At 54.0% G+C, this 13622-nt stretch overlaps 1 protein-coding gene across 7 annotated transcripts in view; it reads left to right on the forward strand.

Moving 5' to 3' along the window:
• Positions 1-13622, forward strand: part of SDK1 (sidekick cell adhesion molecule 1) — an 823726-nt gene that overhangs the window by 803660 nt on the left and 6444 nt on the right. For all 7 annotated transcript variants that reach the window (XM_085016314.1, XM_085016312.1, XM_085016308.1 and 4 more), the window contains 3 exons: positions 1938-2075; positions 4142-4262; positions 4681-4810. In XM_085016314.1, the coding sequence (XP_084872440.1) occupies positions 1938-2075; positions 4142-4262; positions 4681-4810 (389 nt within the window). The remainder of the gene's footprint in view (positions 1-1937; positions 2076-4141; positions 4263-4680; positions 4811-13622) is intronic.

A 13622-nucleotide genomic window follows, 5' to 3' on the forward strand; every position in this document is an offset into this window, starting at 1 on the left:
GGCAGAGAGGCCCTTGGGGGATGCGGGCAGGGTCTGGGCCAGAAACCACGAGAGTCAAGAAAAATATGCCTCCCATCCCTGCCTTCGCATTTGCTTAAGCTACCGATGGTGCTTTGAACTGCAAACACCCTTCATCCTGGCCTCGCTGCGAGCCTGGAGGGAGAGGAGTGTCTGTGGGCGCTCAGGCCAGTACCTCCCGTCCAGGGAGTGACTTCCAGTGGCTTAGTGACAGCGGCTGCAGGAAGGGCCCAGGGCACCGCTCGCCTGATGACGGAACGATTCTTACTCACATCAAGTCGTCCTCAGTTCCTTCATTTTTATTACAAAAACTTTAAGCCGACCCCACCGTAGAGAGAAGAGAATCAGGCAGCCACAGCATCCATCACGCCAGTTCAGCAGTTGAGATTCGCCTCCCCGGGTTCATCTACAAGAAATCGATACAAAGCAATTCCAAACCTACAGAGCTGTGCGTTCCACCCGCACGTGGCTGACAGCAAACACTGTTCCCACAGAGGGACATGGCCCTGGCTTTCCAGGCCACGAGCGTTCCTCTGAAATCCATCGCATCCGAGCACTGGCCCTGGCTGCCTGCTGGATGGCGGTCGGCTGACCTCGTGGTTCAGAGAAGCTGGCAGGTTGTCACCTGCAGCGGCCTCCGGGCCCCGCCGTGCAGGCCGGGGGTGGGAGTTCCGCAGCCAGCTCCGGCCTCTCTTCCCAGGCCACTGCCCAGCGGTCGGCCTGGATGTGTTGGCCTTCTTAGATGGAGGACTTAACACCCCGCCTGAAACCCAGCCCGTGTGCCTTGGATCTGGACTTCTGCCATCCGTCAGGAAGCCTGCGGTGTTACCATACCCAGGACGGGCCGCCCTTTATTCCCGCGTGCCCGTGGCTCTGTCTGTCCAGTGAGGAGTTTCGCGGAGGGGAGAGGTGTTTTCTGCGCTTCTGTTCCTGGGAGACGGACCTGGGCTCACCTGTAACAGGCTTCCTGTTCCGTCCTGGACGTTGGACGCCTCGAGCCGGCTCCCCCCAGGGAAGGGACCCCGGGCCAACCAGCCCCCACCACGGAGCAATCCCCAGTTTTCTCAGTGAACAGAGCAGAACATGGGGAAGAAGAGGGTCCTTCTACAAAGCCGCTTCCAAAGGAAACCTTTTCTGTCCATTCTGGGAAAACGTACCTAAGAGGTGGGGCTGGTGGCTCGACTCAGTGTTGCCGGGGGCTCGAAGTGAATCAAACGCAGCCCCGGCCTTGGGGCCCTGAGGTGGTAGGGGCGGCCGACAGGCAGATAGGCCCAAGGTGCCTGTGCAGGTGTGACCCCGCCCAGCGCTGCGCCCGAGCGGCAGTCGCGTCACGGGGTGCCCAGGCTTAGCCTGCATCCCGAGGCTGGTGGGTTTTAGGAGGCTCTTAGGAGGGATGACTCTTCCCTCTGAGAAATGTCTCTGTCACATCAAGGATTGGAGTGAGGCGAGAGGAGGCGACACAGCTGGGAAGGGTTTCAGAGGCCAGGGGAGGGGATGGCCCCTGTGCGTGGGGTGGTGATGGGGGCAGGGGGCTGGCCGGGAGGGAAGCCTGGGCACCTGCAGAGAGGAGCAAGTCTGGGCACGTCGGTCCTTCCTCCCTTTTGCCCAGACAGCACCTGTAAGCGGATGAAATCAGGAAAGATAAGCGTGGAGGGTGGTTTTGACAGTCGGGGGGTCCAGGCACCCCCCCTGGGGAGGAGCAGTCTCGGTGGGGGCAGTTGGCGGGGTGGTGAGAGCGGCCCCCACCTGATGGGGACGGCAGAACCCCGAAGGGCCACCTGCCACAACCTGGGGGGATCAGGCCGGGCTCGATCCAGGGTCCAGCCCTGGTCCTCCCCGCCCCCCACCCCGCTGGCTCCGGGCAGTGCCTGGGTCCGGAGTTCCTGTCCACGTGACCGTGTGTCCGTGTCGCCCTTCAGCTCAGGTGGAGGCGCCCTTCTACGAGGAGTGGTGGTTCCTCCTGGTGATGGCGCTGTCCAGCCTGATCGTCATCCTGCTGGTGGTGTTCGCCCTGGTCCTGCACGGACAGAACCGGAAGTACAAGAACTGCAGCACAGGTGGGCTGTCCCCCACCCGCCGCCGCCTGCTTCCCAAAGGGGGAGCTCCGCTCTCCCTCCCGCATCTGTGCCGCCCACGTCACGTTCCGTCTCATTCCGTAGAGTGGCTGCAGCCAACTTCCTTTCGGAGGCAGCAGGTGCAGGGGTCTGGCCCCTTTGAGCCATTTGGCTTTCGAACCTGTTTCCTCATCTGCACCGTTGCTCAAATGCACTAGTGTTTTTTAATATGAGCAAAAAGTGGAAAGCATCAAACAGGTGAAAAATCATATAATTAAGCCTCATGAGAACAGTGACCCGGGGCACATCTCAGACACCTCGCGGCGGCTCAGGGACAGTTACAGAATCGTGTCTGTGGTCCAGCCCTTCTCACTGGCCCAGTGATCAGGTCCCAGCTCAGAACCCCTGCAGGCTGGGTCCCCTGTGCTCCCAGCACAGCCACACCTGGCACGTGACAGGCGCTTGCTAAGTGTCTGTTGCTAAAGGAGTCACCGTCATTGCAGAAGTGGACAAACAAGCTCGGGCAAAGCCAGGCACACAAGAGCACACACAGAATGACTCCAATGCGTAGAAGTTTCTAGAAGGCAGAAGGGTGGGTGCTCTAGTGGAGGATAAACAGACAAGGTATTCGAGGGAACCTCCCAGGGTGCTGGCAGTGCTCTGATACCCCGGGAAGGGGGGCGCGCCCCAGCCGCCAGCACCACGGTCCCTGCGCCAAAAGGGCTAATAAGACCAGGCACCTCAAGTGCTGCCGTTTGCTCTTGTAGCATTAAGCCATTCGTCCCTACAAGAAAGCATTTTTTTTTTCTGTATAAATTCACTTCTAACAAGTGTCCGTAAATCAGATTTTATTCCTCAGGGATTTACAGTGTATGAATGGCACGTCATTTCATTGAGTTAATGCTATTACAGAATCCTCTGCTGGATGCATAGAAAATCTCCCCGCTTTCACTCTCCTCCTCCATCTGCAAAGCAGACCTGAAAAGGCAGCTCTGACCTGCAGCTTCTGATACTCAGCCTCACCCTGGAGCATTAATTTAACATCGTGGTTGAAGCCCAGGGGAAAAAAAAAAAAACCCTTGTCTATAGCAGAACGTCTACCTGCCTGCCCAGGAGACACGTGGCTCCGAACCCTTTGCTGCCACAGCCTCGCTCTGCCCCCTCCTGCTCGTGCTCCCCTGCACGACCGGCCTCAGATGTCCTTCCTGATAGCAGTTTTCACCTGTTCGCCTCCCATCAACCCAAACCCCTACACGCAAGCAGCTTCCTCTCTCCGCTGCCGCCCCCTGTGTTCTGCTGGCTTTTTCCTTTGTCCACAAGTAGAGCACAAAGGCACATGGAGGGCCGCGGGGTCCCCAGCAGAGAGGACCCTTGGGGGTTAGAAATGCTACTGAGTGTGCAGACACACCTGGAGCCCGGGTGTGGGGCACAGCACCGCCCGGAGGCTGGCACGTAACTGAGGGCATAGCTCTGTGAGCATAAGCGGGCCCGTGCGTCAGAGCCCGTGGTGTGGGAGGGGCGATGGAAGAGGACCAAGGAAACCAGCCCGGAAGAACAGCGTGGGCGGTGACACGCGGGGAGGTACATGCAGGGGTCCAGAAAGTTCTCTCTGCTCTCAGGATCCTTGAACTGTGATCGGAAGGAGGGGGGCGAGTGAGTGAGCCAGGAGGATGGCCGGGGGAGGGGGCCCATGGCGGGGATGGGGGGTGGGAGGGCGCCCGGGGCAGGGGGCAGCATGGGCAGGGCAGGGGGGGCACCAGCTCCAGCAGAGGGAGAGCCGTCAGGACACTCTTCAGGTCCTCCGGTTACTTCTGACTTGGTCGGCTAATGTCGCTTCCAACACGTCTCGATGAATTTATTCAGCGATTAACTTTACGTGGTTTTCAGCTGCACCCGCAGACATCAGTACAGCCGGTCTCAGAGCCTTGTTTCAGGAGCAAAAGCTGCCCCTTGAGCGCTCACGCCTTCTGAACGTTCTCTCTACCTGTGTTTTGGGCCGTGTCGGCCGCGTTCCCTGCTTGGGCTCAGCCCCTTCCTGACGATGTGGGCCCTTCCCCGCCCGGCTCCAGGTAAGGGCATCTCCAGCATGGAGGAGTCCGTGACGCTGGACAACGGAGGCTTTGCTGCCTTGGAGCTCAACAGCCGCCACCTCAACGTCAAGAACACCTTCTCGAAGAAGAACGGGACCAGGTAGGGACGTCCGGCTGCAGCCCCCGTGTGCCGGGGCCACCGAGGGCCCGGGTGCTGGCGTGTCACGCCTCTGCCCAGGGGCACCACGGATCCCAGAGGGGCGGTGCTGGATCCAGGCAGGCAGGGGTGGCAGGAATTAGAGATATTTTACATGCACTTCTAGAGACAGAGAGGGCGGGTCTCTCATGTAGGGACATGGTCTGGGGTCGCTCACCAGCCCCAGATGGGCTGCGTGTCTGGCGAGGCGGCGGCCAGGCTGGTTGGCATCCGTTGCCTGAATGGCATCAGAGGCCGTGGGGCTCCTCTCAGTCTGCCGAGAGGACGCCCGAGGGTGGTCAGAGGGCCTCCGGGCGGGGGGAGGTGTCTTCCGCCCAGAGCTGCCCGGAACCCCGGAGCCGATGTCGCCATCCCGTCCCAGGTCCCCCCCGCGGCCGAGCCCTGGCGGGCTGCACTACTCGGACGAGGACATCTGCAGCAAGTATAACGGCGCCGTGCGGACCGAGAGCATGAACCTCCAGGAGAAGTCGGGGGCCGCGTCGGAGTCCGAGGTCAGTCCCGCGACCCCGGGCGCTGCTCTGCCCCGAGCCCCCCGCCTTCCCCCGGGGCCTCAACCTGCCTCTCCTTTGCGTCTCCACAACCGCCCGGAGCAGGCAGAGCCGGTGGCAAACAGCCCCACTTGCCCAACGAGGAAGGTACATGCTCGTGTCACTGGTCCCCGAGGTCACTGGCGTGAGGCCGCTCCTTGGTGGGTCACTGGCTCAAAGTGGACATTGGCGCCGTGCACCGTTCTCGTTCTGTTTTGCTTCAGAAATGGACCTGGTGTTTTCTGGAGGTCACCAGGCAGCTTGGTGGCCTCTAGGCCCCAGGTGGGAAATGGGGGGGCTGAGCCTGCTGGGTGGTGAACCTGGGACCCCCACCCAAGGCGTTTGATCCCCTCCCCCCGCCTCCCACCCCGGCCTCCTTGTGCGAAGAGGGGACTTTGTCACAGCAGCTCTGGGTCGGTCACAGGGCAGGTGACCAGGGCGGGAGGGAGCCCTTGAACCACAGAGACCTTGCCCCGAGGGGGTGTCGGCCCCCAGCCGTGACCCTCAAGCCCCAGCCATGGGGGCTCCAAGCAGCCCCCCCCCCCAGGAAGTGCCCTGCCCTACAAGCATCCAAGTCTTATTCACGAGCAGAAGCGCTGAAGCCAAAAGTAGGCCTGCCCCATCTCTTGGCCTTCAAACTCTAAATCAATATTTAATCTAAAATAAGTCTCCCCTTCATTTTCGCCCAAATTCAGGCCTTTTTGAGCCCCGGGGCTCAGTAAGATGGCTTCTTTTCAGCTGTGGTTTGCGTGTAAACTCGTCCCGAGAGGGGGCAGCAGGCAGGGAGGGAGGTGGCACCAGCTCGCTCCGCTCTGCCTGCTCTGCTGACAAAGGATGCTGGGTTCCCCGTCTGTGGCGTAGCTGTGGGCACTGTGAAAGCAGCAGGCAGCCCTGCAGATGTGCAGAAGGAACTCTCGTCTGAGGGCAGGGGGCTGCCATGTGAAAAGCTTCAAACACTGACCTGCATCTTCCTGATAAGGAAGCGGCAGCCTCGTTCCCACTGCTTATACCAAAAGCAGCTCCCTGGTGGCTCCGTGGGTAAAGGTTCCGGCATTGTCCCTGCTGTGGCTCAGGTCACTGGGGTGGCACGGGAATTATTTGAAAAAATAAGAAGCAGCCCTTGGGGAAGGGGCAAGGCCGCCGTCCAGTGGAGGCTTTCTGGGTCAGCAGCTAGGGACATTCACATGCACCTGCCCAGATCTGTCCGCGATTCCTGGGCCTGCTGCGCCTCGGGCATCAGGCATCATGGACAATGCATGAGCTGCCAGCTACGCTGTTCACAGCTCAGTGTCCTGAGCACCGACGGAACACCTACTGTGGGCGACACACTCGTTTCACACGCACGCCAGACCCTTGAGGTAGGGCCGCCGTCATCCCTGTTTCACACGACAAGACTGAGGCCGAGTCATCCAACGCGCAGGGACGGAGCCTGCCCTCGCGTCCAGAGCTTGCTGATCCCGCCCCACCATCTCCCCCAGCCCAACACCAGGGCGCCAGTGGCCGGTCCCAGAGCTGCTGGGATTGGATTCGCAGATGGGTGTTTTGAGATTCAGCGTCAGCTGATTTGCACGGAGGGTTATTAAATGCATGCAGGCACTGAGCTAGGCATTTACATACGTGCATGCACCATACATGCACATGCTAAATACACACACTGCACATGGAGATGGAGGAAGGCGGCAGGGAAGGGGGCGGGGTAGGAGTAGGAGAGGGGCTGGGATCCACACTAAACCCTCCAAAGAGGATCTGGTGAGAGAGCTGAGGCTTGACGGGGTTTTTGAATGTCTTCCCCAGACACACACTAACCCGTGAACTTGACCTGGGCATCTGGCTCTGGGTTCCATCTTTCCCGCCAGACCTGCTGTGCCGACCTCAGTTGTCACAACACAGGATGTGCAGCTGAGTGAGTTGGGGGCAAGCCCTGGCCCTGGAGAAAGGGGCTCCTTCTTGATTCCCATGGATGCTTTTGGGGTCCTAATGCTTTTGGGGATCAAGAAAGTTGATCAAAGGTGTGGACACTCTCTCAGGAATTTCACATTGAATCTGGGGCTCCAGCCCCCATACCCCAAGCCTGCGCTAGATACCTTCCACTGGACCCCATGGAATTCAGGCCAAGAACTCAAGTACCTGGTCTCTGTCTGCTCCTGGGTTCTCGGGTAGATACGGTGAGGCCTCTCTGTTTTTCCAGAATTGTCTGCCCTGTGCTGAGTCCTGACTTTGAAACATGAATTTGGAAAAGCTTCAGGCACTAAGTATTCATGGGATCCCGACGGAGGGATCCTGAAAGTGCCAGCTCCAATGGGCATGTTTCCATCCAACCATGTCTTTTAAACAGCCAGATTGAGATGCAATTCACATACCACACAGTGCACCCATTGGGCATATTGGTTATGTCGGTGTGTGTTTTTCATTCCCTCACACCTAGGAGCTTCCCAGATTTTCTTCTCTTGTTGATCTTTAATTTTATTCCATCGTGGTCAAAGAACAGCCTTGGTGTATTTTCGATCCTTTTAGATTTATTGAGTCTTGTTTTATGGCCTAGCATCTGGCCTGTGCTGCAAGAATGCACTTGAAGAGAATGTGTGGCTCTGCTGTTGCTGTGCGGAGAAGTATCTGTTAAGTCTAGTGGATTTGCGGTGCCGTCTAGGTCTTCTCCACGCACCTTCTTCTGCCATCTGCTAATGCATGGACACCTCCACCTGCTAGGGTTAACGTTGCCTCTTTCCCTCTTCATCTCTGGCAGCGTTAATGTCATGCGTTTGGGGGCTCTGTTGAGAGGTCCATACCTGCCGTGTCTTCTTGAGGGAGGGACCTGTCATCAGTACAATGAGGTTCTCTTTGCCTCCAGGAACAACTTTCATCTTAAGGTCTCTTTGGTCTGCTGTCGCTATGGCCACTCCTGTTCTCTTTGGGTTGCTGTTCTGTTCACGTGGTAGCTCTCTTCCATCATCATACTTCACTATTCGAATCTTTGGAACGAAAAATGTGTCGCTGGTATAGAGGCAGCAGATGGTTGGATCGTGTTATTCTATTCCTTTGACCAGTCTCTACCTACTGGCGATATTATTTAATCCATTCACATTTAATGTAATTGCTGCTAAGGCAGAATTCACCCGTGCCGTTTTGGTGTTTGCCTTCTGTATGGCTCATATCTCTATTTATCTTTCCTTCCCTGTCATCTTCATTTGTTGAGTGGATATTTTTTAGTCTTAACTCCCTTGTTTTGCTTTTATTATATATTTTTTTAGTTATTTTTGGTAGTGATTGCCCTGGTGTCAGTATTTACTTCAGATGTATACTAAATCTCAGTGGCCTATAGAAACTTTCTTCCTGTGTAAATCTATTCCCTCCCCCACTTTGTGCTATTATTATGCATATCACATCCATATATGTAACAAACTCAAGAATGAATTTTTTTTTTTTTTTGTCTTTTGTCTTTTGAGGGCTGCACTTGTGGCATATGGAGGTTCCCAGGCTAGGGGGCTAATGGGAGCTGTTACTGCCAGCCTCTGCCTTAGCCACAGTAATGCCAGATCTGAGCCGCATGTGCAGCCTATGCCACGGCTCATGGCAACACCGGATCCTTAACCCACTGAGCAAGGACAGGGATTGAACCTGCAACCTCATGGTTCCTAGTCGGATTCATTTCCGCTGTGCCAAGACCGGAACTCCAAGAGGGAATTTTTATAGGTATCACTTTGCAGAATTTTGTGCCTTTGAGAGAAATTGAGAGAAGAAAGGCCAGCAAGGATATATTTAGAGTTTACAATTTTAACCTTTTTATTTACATTTTCTGGTTCTCTTTGGTTCTTCCTGTGGGTTAAAGTGTCATTTCCTTACGTTACTGCCTCTTTGTGCTGCTCTTAAGATTGTTATGTTTCTATATGTTATAGGCCCAACAGTACAATTATATACACATTGTTTTATAAAATTGCTTGTTAAATCAGATAAGAGAAGAAAGGAGAACAAATATGCAATTATACTGTCTTTGATAATTCCCTATGAAATGACCTTTGTTGTACTTCTTGTTTTTTCATGTGGATTTGAATTACTTTCTGATGTCAGTTGCTTTCAACCTGACAATCTTCCTTTAGTATCTCCTGTGAGGTAGGTTTGCTAGCAATGAATTTTTTTTGTTTTTGTTTATCTCAGGATGTCTTTATTTCAGCTTCATTACGAAAATAGTTTTCCGAATATAAGATTCATGATTGACAGTTTTAACCCTTCGAATGGGTTACCCCATTGCCTTCTGTCTTCCATTTTTTCTGATTAGAAGTCAACTGTTAATATTATTTTAGTTCCATTGTACAGAGTGTATCATTTTTCTTGTGCTGATTTCAAGAGTTTGTCTTTGTCCTTCAAAATTTTAACTGTGATGTATCTGGGGTGTGACTCTTGTTCCATTTACCTTACTCGTAGTTTATTGAGCTTGTTGGGTGTGTGGGATTTTTTAAGTCAAATTTGGGAAGTTTTCAGTCATTATTACTTTCAATATTTTTTCTGCGTCTTCCTTTCTCCTCTCCTTTTGCATATGTTGGCTCACTCAGTGCTTTTCTCACAGGCATCAGGTGCTCTGTCCTTTTCCTTTCTTTTTCATTCTTTCTCCTCTTTGTTTTTAAGACCGCATAATCTCTATCAGTCTATCTTCAAGTGCACTGACTCTTTCCTCTGTCTGTTCAAATCTACCTTTGAGGCCCTCTCGTGAATTTTTCCCTTCAGTTTTGTATTTCTCAACTCCAGAACTTCTGATTTGGTTCGTTTAAAGTCATTTCTTTCTCTTTATCAAGACTCTTTACTTTGCTGTGATGGTGTCATCATACTTCTCTTTAAACATAGTTTCTTTTAGTTCTTTCAACATATTGTAATACCTACTTTCAAAGTCTTTGTCTGCCAATATTTGGGCCTCCTCAGAGGCGACTTGCTTCTTCTCCTGTGTATGGACACGAGTCACTTTAGATAATACATTGTACCACCTCTGAACACTGATATTCAGCCGCTCCGGTTGTTGTCTTTGTTGTTTACTTATTTTCCTATTTGTTTGTCTGGTGACTTGGCTGGACTAGTTTGAGAGAGTCTATTTCCTCCACAGTGTGTACCCCTCTGGTGTCACCCCTCAGGCAACCTTGGCTGTGCCTTCAGTTTCTGTGATGACCAGTGATGACTGCAGTCTCAGCCAAGTTTGCCTTGTCTCTTGTTTTTTGGTTTTTGGTGGTTTTTTTGTTTTGCTTCTTAGGGCTGCACCCGAAGCATATGGAAGTTCCCAGGCAAGAGGTCAAATTGGAGCTACAGCTGGTGGTCTACACCACGGCCACAGCCATGCAGGATCCGAGCCACATCTGCGACCTACAGCACAGCTCACAACAACGCTGCATCCCCAGCCCACTGAGCGAGGCCAGGGATCGAACCCGCATCCCCATAGATACTAGCCAGATTCGTTTCCCCTGTGCCACAGTTGGAACTTCCTGGTCTCTTGTTCTTACCTCCACATTAAGATTCTAGGTGTGTAGCCCCGGGCGTCACACCCAGCTGATAGCCTCCACTGCTTGCAAGCTCTAGGATCTTTGACAACAGTGCTGCAGGGTATAAATCATTCTGTAGTTTGATCCAATGAAAGCCCAGCCCTTTTGTAGTGGCAGGATATTGTTCATGTCTCAATTTCCCTCTCACCCCAAGAGGGCTGTCCTTGGCTATCGCTTTGCCTGGTCCTCAGTGTTCGACTTCTGGCTGGTGTATTGCTTCACCTGTTGCTATCGTGCAGCTCCCAGCTTCCTCTTAATTTCTCATCCCTGAGGTCCCCACTGTTTTCAGCAGCGTGCTTTGGCATCCTCTGGCCCAAATAAAGCCATTCCCCTCAGGCAGAGCTGGGGAGCTCTCTGTTTTAAGGACCAACTCTCCTCCCGACTGGGACCTCTGTGTCACAGCACCCAAGCTGGGGGTTGAAGACAGCAGCCCCCCACACCCCCATGGTGGGATGCTGGGTGGAGATGGCAGCCCCCCATCTTCTGGGCTTGCCCCTCCTGGTCTGGAACTTCTTCCATTTGAGCAAGTCAGGGAGGGGCCATCAGGGTTTGGGACTCTCTGCCTGCCACCCCTGGTGCAGATGGCCCAGCCTCCCAGCAGACCAGGTTGTAGGGGGGAGCTCGGTTCTCTGGGCCGTCCCTGCCTGGAATAGAGCTGCAGCGTGGGGCTGGGGTGGGCAGTTGGATGAGGGATCCCAGAGCTTCCTCCTACACACACACCCAGAGTGGGAGCTGGAGGGGAGGGAGCCCTGTCTTCTTGGCCACCCGTGCCCAGAGTGGAGCTTCCGTCACCCTGGGCTGGGAGGCAGAGGGAGCAGGTCATAGCTCAGGTGGCTCCGACCCTTTCTATTTTTAGTGATTTGGATTTTCTGGAATAAATCTTCCCCCCCCCCCACCATTTGCTATATGCCTCTGGCACCATTTCCAGGGATTATAAATATTGTTTATAAGGTAATTCCCCCAGTTGAATCATTGTTCCACTGGGGAGGGGACCTGCTGGCCCCTCGCTGGCTATTCTGGAACTCTCTTTTGTATCGATAATCGGTTGACTGAGGCAGGGTCTCCCGGCCACCCTCTCCTCCGGAGCCAGACACCCTCGGAGGTCTCTGCTGGAAGAGCATTTCTGCGAAGCTACTATTTCACTAAGAAAACAGGGACAATGGCCTTTTCTCCCCAGGGTGTTTTTTAACCATTTTCAGAAAGACTGCTCAAGTGAAAATTCTGCGAATGCATTTGCAGGTGCACGAGAACCTGCCTGACCAGAGCTGTTCCGAATTAAGCCATCAGCATCACAGGACACATGCTGTGGTTCTTTATCTTCCTCCACTTAGAAATAAGAGGGTTTGTCACTATTTTATCACACAGCTGCTTATGAATTATATCACAGCTACTGTTCAGATCACATCTTTAAAATGGTTTTCAAAATCGCTCCTGCTCCAACCAGCTTAGACCAACCCCCTTGAACCTAATTAATTCCCCAGCATTATTTGAGTCTTTCATCTTGCCAATATCGCACCAAAAGTGCTGAGATTATCTCTATTAGCTGCTTGCCAGGCATCCGTGCACCTTTAGAAGCTCTCACAGTCGGTCTGCAAGCACATCCAATCACAGGCTGGCCTTGTTCGGTTTCCTGGGAAACCAACACACATCACTACTTCCTATCACACAGGAAACTTAAAAAAAAAAAAAAAAAGACCCTGCAGCATTTCCTTTTTGTCAATAATTCTCACTAAAATACCTCCTCATTAAAAAATAATAATGTCATATAAACAATACACAGCAGGCGGCAGGAGGAAGAATGGCATTTTAATTCTGTGCTTTCTCAAGGAGGCAATGGCAAGATCTAAGCAGGAGCCAGAGGCCTTCACCCTCATCTTACGCATCATGAGGCCTGGGTCCCTGCTCACTCTCCCTAAAGGAACAGCAGGAAGCTAAAGGAACAGGTCTTTTTCCCTTCCATCCTTTCTATGCGATGGTTTTGTTGGTTTGCATGCACTTGGCTGGGGCTCTGGGTCCCTCCCCACAAGGCTGACAGCCCCCCAGCTTTGTCCCCACAGGAAGAACTCTGCTTTTCCAGATGCAGTGGGGAAGGTCCCAGGGCAGGTCCTGATTGGCTCCACTTAAGTCACGTGCCCTCCCATTAGCCAATCACCACTTTCGGAGAAGCCATTCAGTCCACAACAGGGAAAAGTGGAACAGGGGTCACTTGTCCTTCAAAGGCTCCCAGTTCGGACACACACCCTGGGATGTCACCTGCTGTCTCCTGCTGGACCTCCTCTTCGTGATCACACCAGTCACAGGCCTACAGGACTTTCAGATCTTCGAGAAAATGCTTGATGGGAGTTCCTGTCGTGACGCAGGGGAAACGAATCTGACGCGCAGCCGTGGCCTCGCTCCGTGGGTTGAGGATCCGGCGTTGCCATGAGCTGTGGTGTGGGTCGCAGACGCGGCTTGGATCCCGCGTTGCTGTGGCTGTGGGAGGCCGGCAGCAATAGCGCCAACTGGATCCCTACCTGGGAACCTCCATGTGCTGTGGGTGCAGCCATAAAAAGATTTAAGAAAGAAAGAAGGAAGGAAGGAAGGGAAATAAATGCATAACGATACAGAGCTCCTGAGAAGTCTCCAGTGAAACTACGTTTTGTTAATCACAGGAACTTACGCACGGGTGTGGCACGTGGGACACAGGTGTTCCCAAAGCAGTGCTGGATGCCCTCTGAGAGGTGCTGCCTCCTGCCAGAACTCAGCCCCTTCCAGCTGCCCCCCACCCCAGTCCCATCTGGTGTCTATGAACCCCCCTTCTCTAGAGCCTGAACCACTGCAGGAGTGGGGGGCAAGGGTACATAGAGGGGAGAGCGGAGGGGGTAGGTTTACAAAATGAGTGACCGCTGCACCCAAGGTGATGGCCTTTCCGCCACCCAAGAGACCCGGAGTGTCTGGCCTTCTGTCTGGCAGGGGCTGAAGGCAACCCTGACATTTAAGGGAAAGGCTCTATCGCGGTCACCTTGGGCTGCGCAGCCAGTGCTGGGTCTGCGCCCCCTGTCCCAGCCAGTGTGACCCTGAGAAGCTCACTCGCTGCTGTGGGCCTCATGCTCTCGGACACAAAACAAAGAGACCGAACCTGCTTCCTGCTTCTCACGCCGTCCTGGCACCTGTGCGCCTGGTGGGGTGGGGAGTCGGGAGGACCCCCAATACCGGGGACAAAAGCCTGACCCTGGCCTTCAGTCTTCAGATGACCGTGAACCCTGGCCCCCGTTGTC

This window comes from Sus scrofa, chromosome 3 (assembly GCF_054392235.1).
Source record: "Sus scrofa isolate SSC_HxYL_T2T_F1_AM1 chromosome 3, Sscrofa_HxYL_maternal_Yorkshire_Landrace_v2.0, whole genome shotgun sequence".
Classification (NCBI taxonomy): domain Eukaryota; kingdom Metazoa; phylum Chordata; class Mammalia; order Artiodactyla; family Suidae; genus Sus; species Sus scrofa.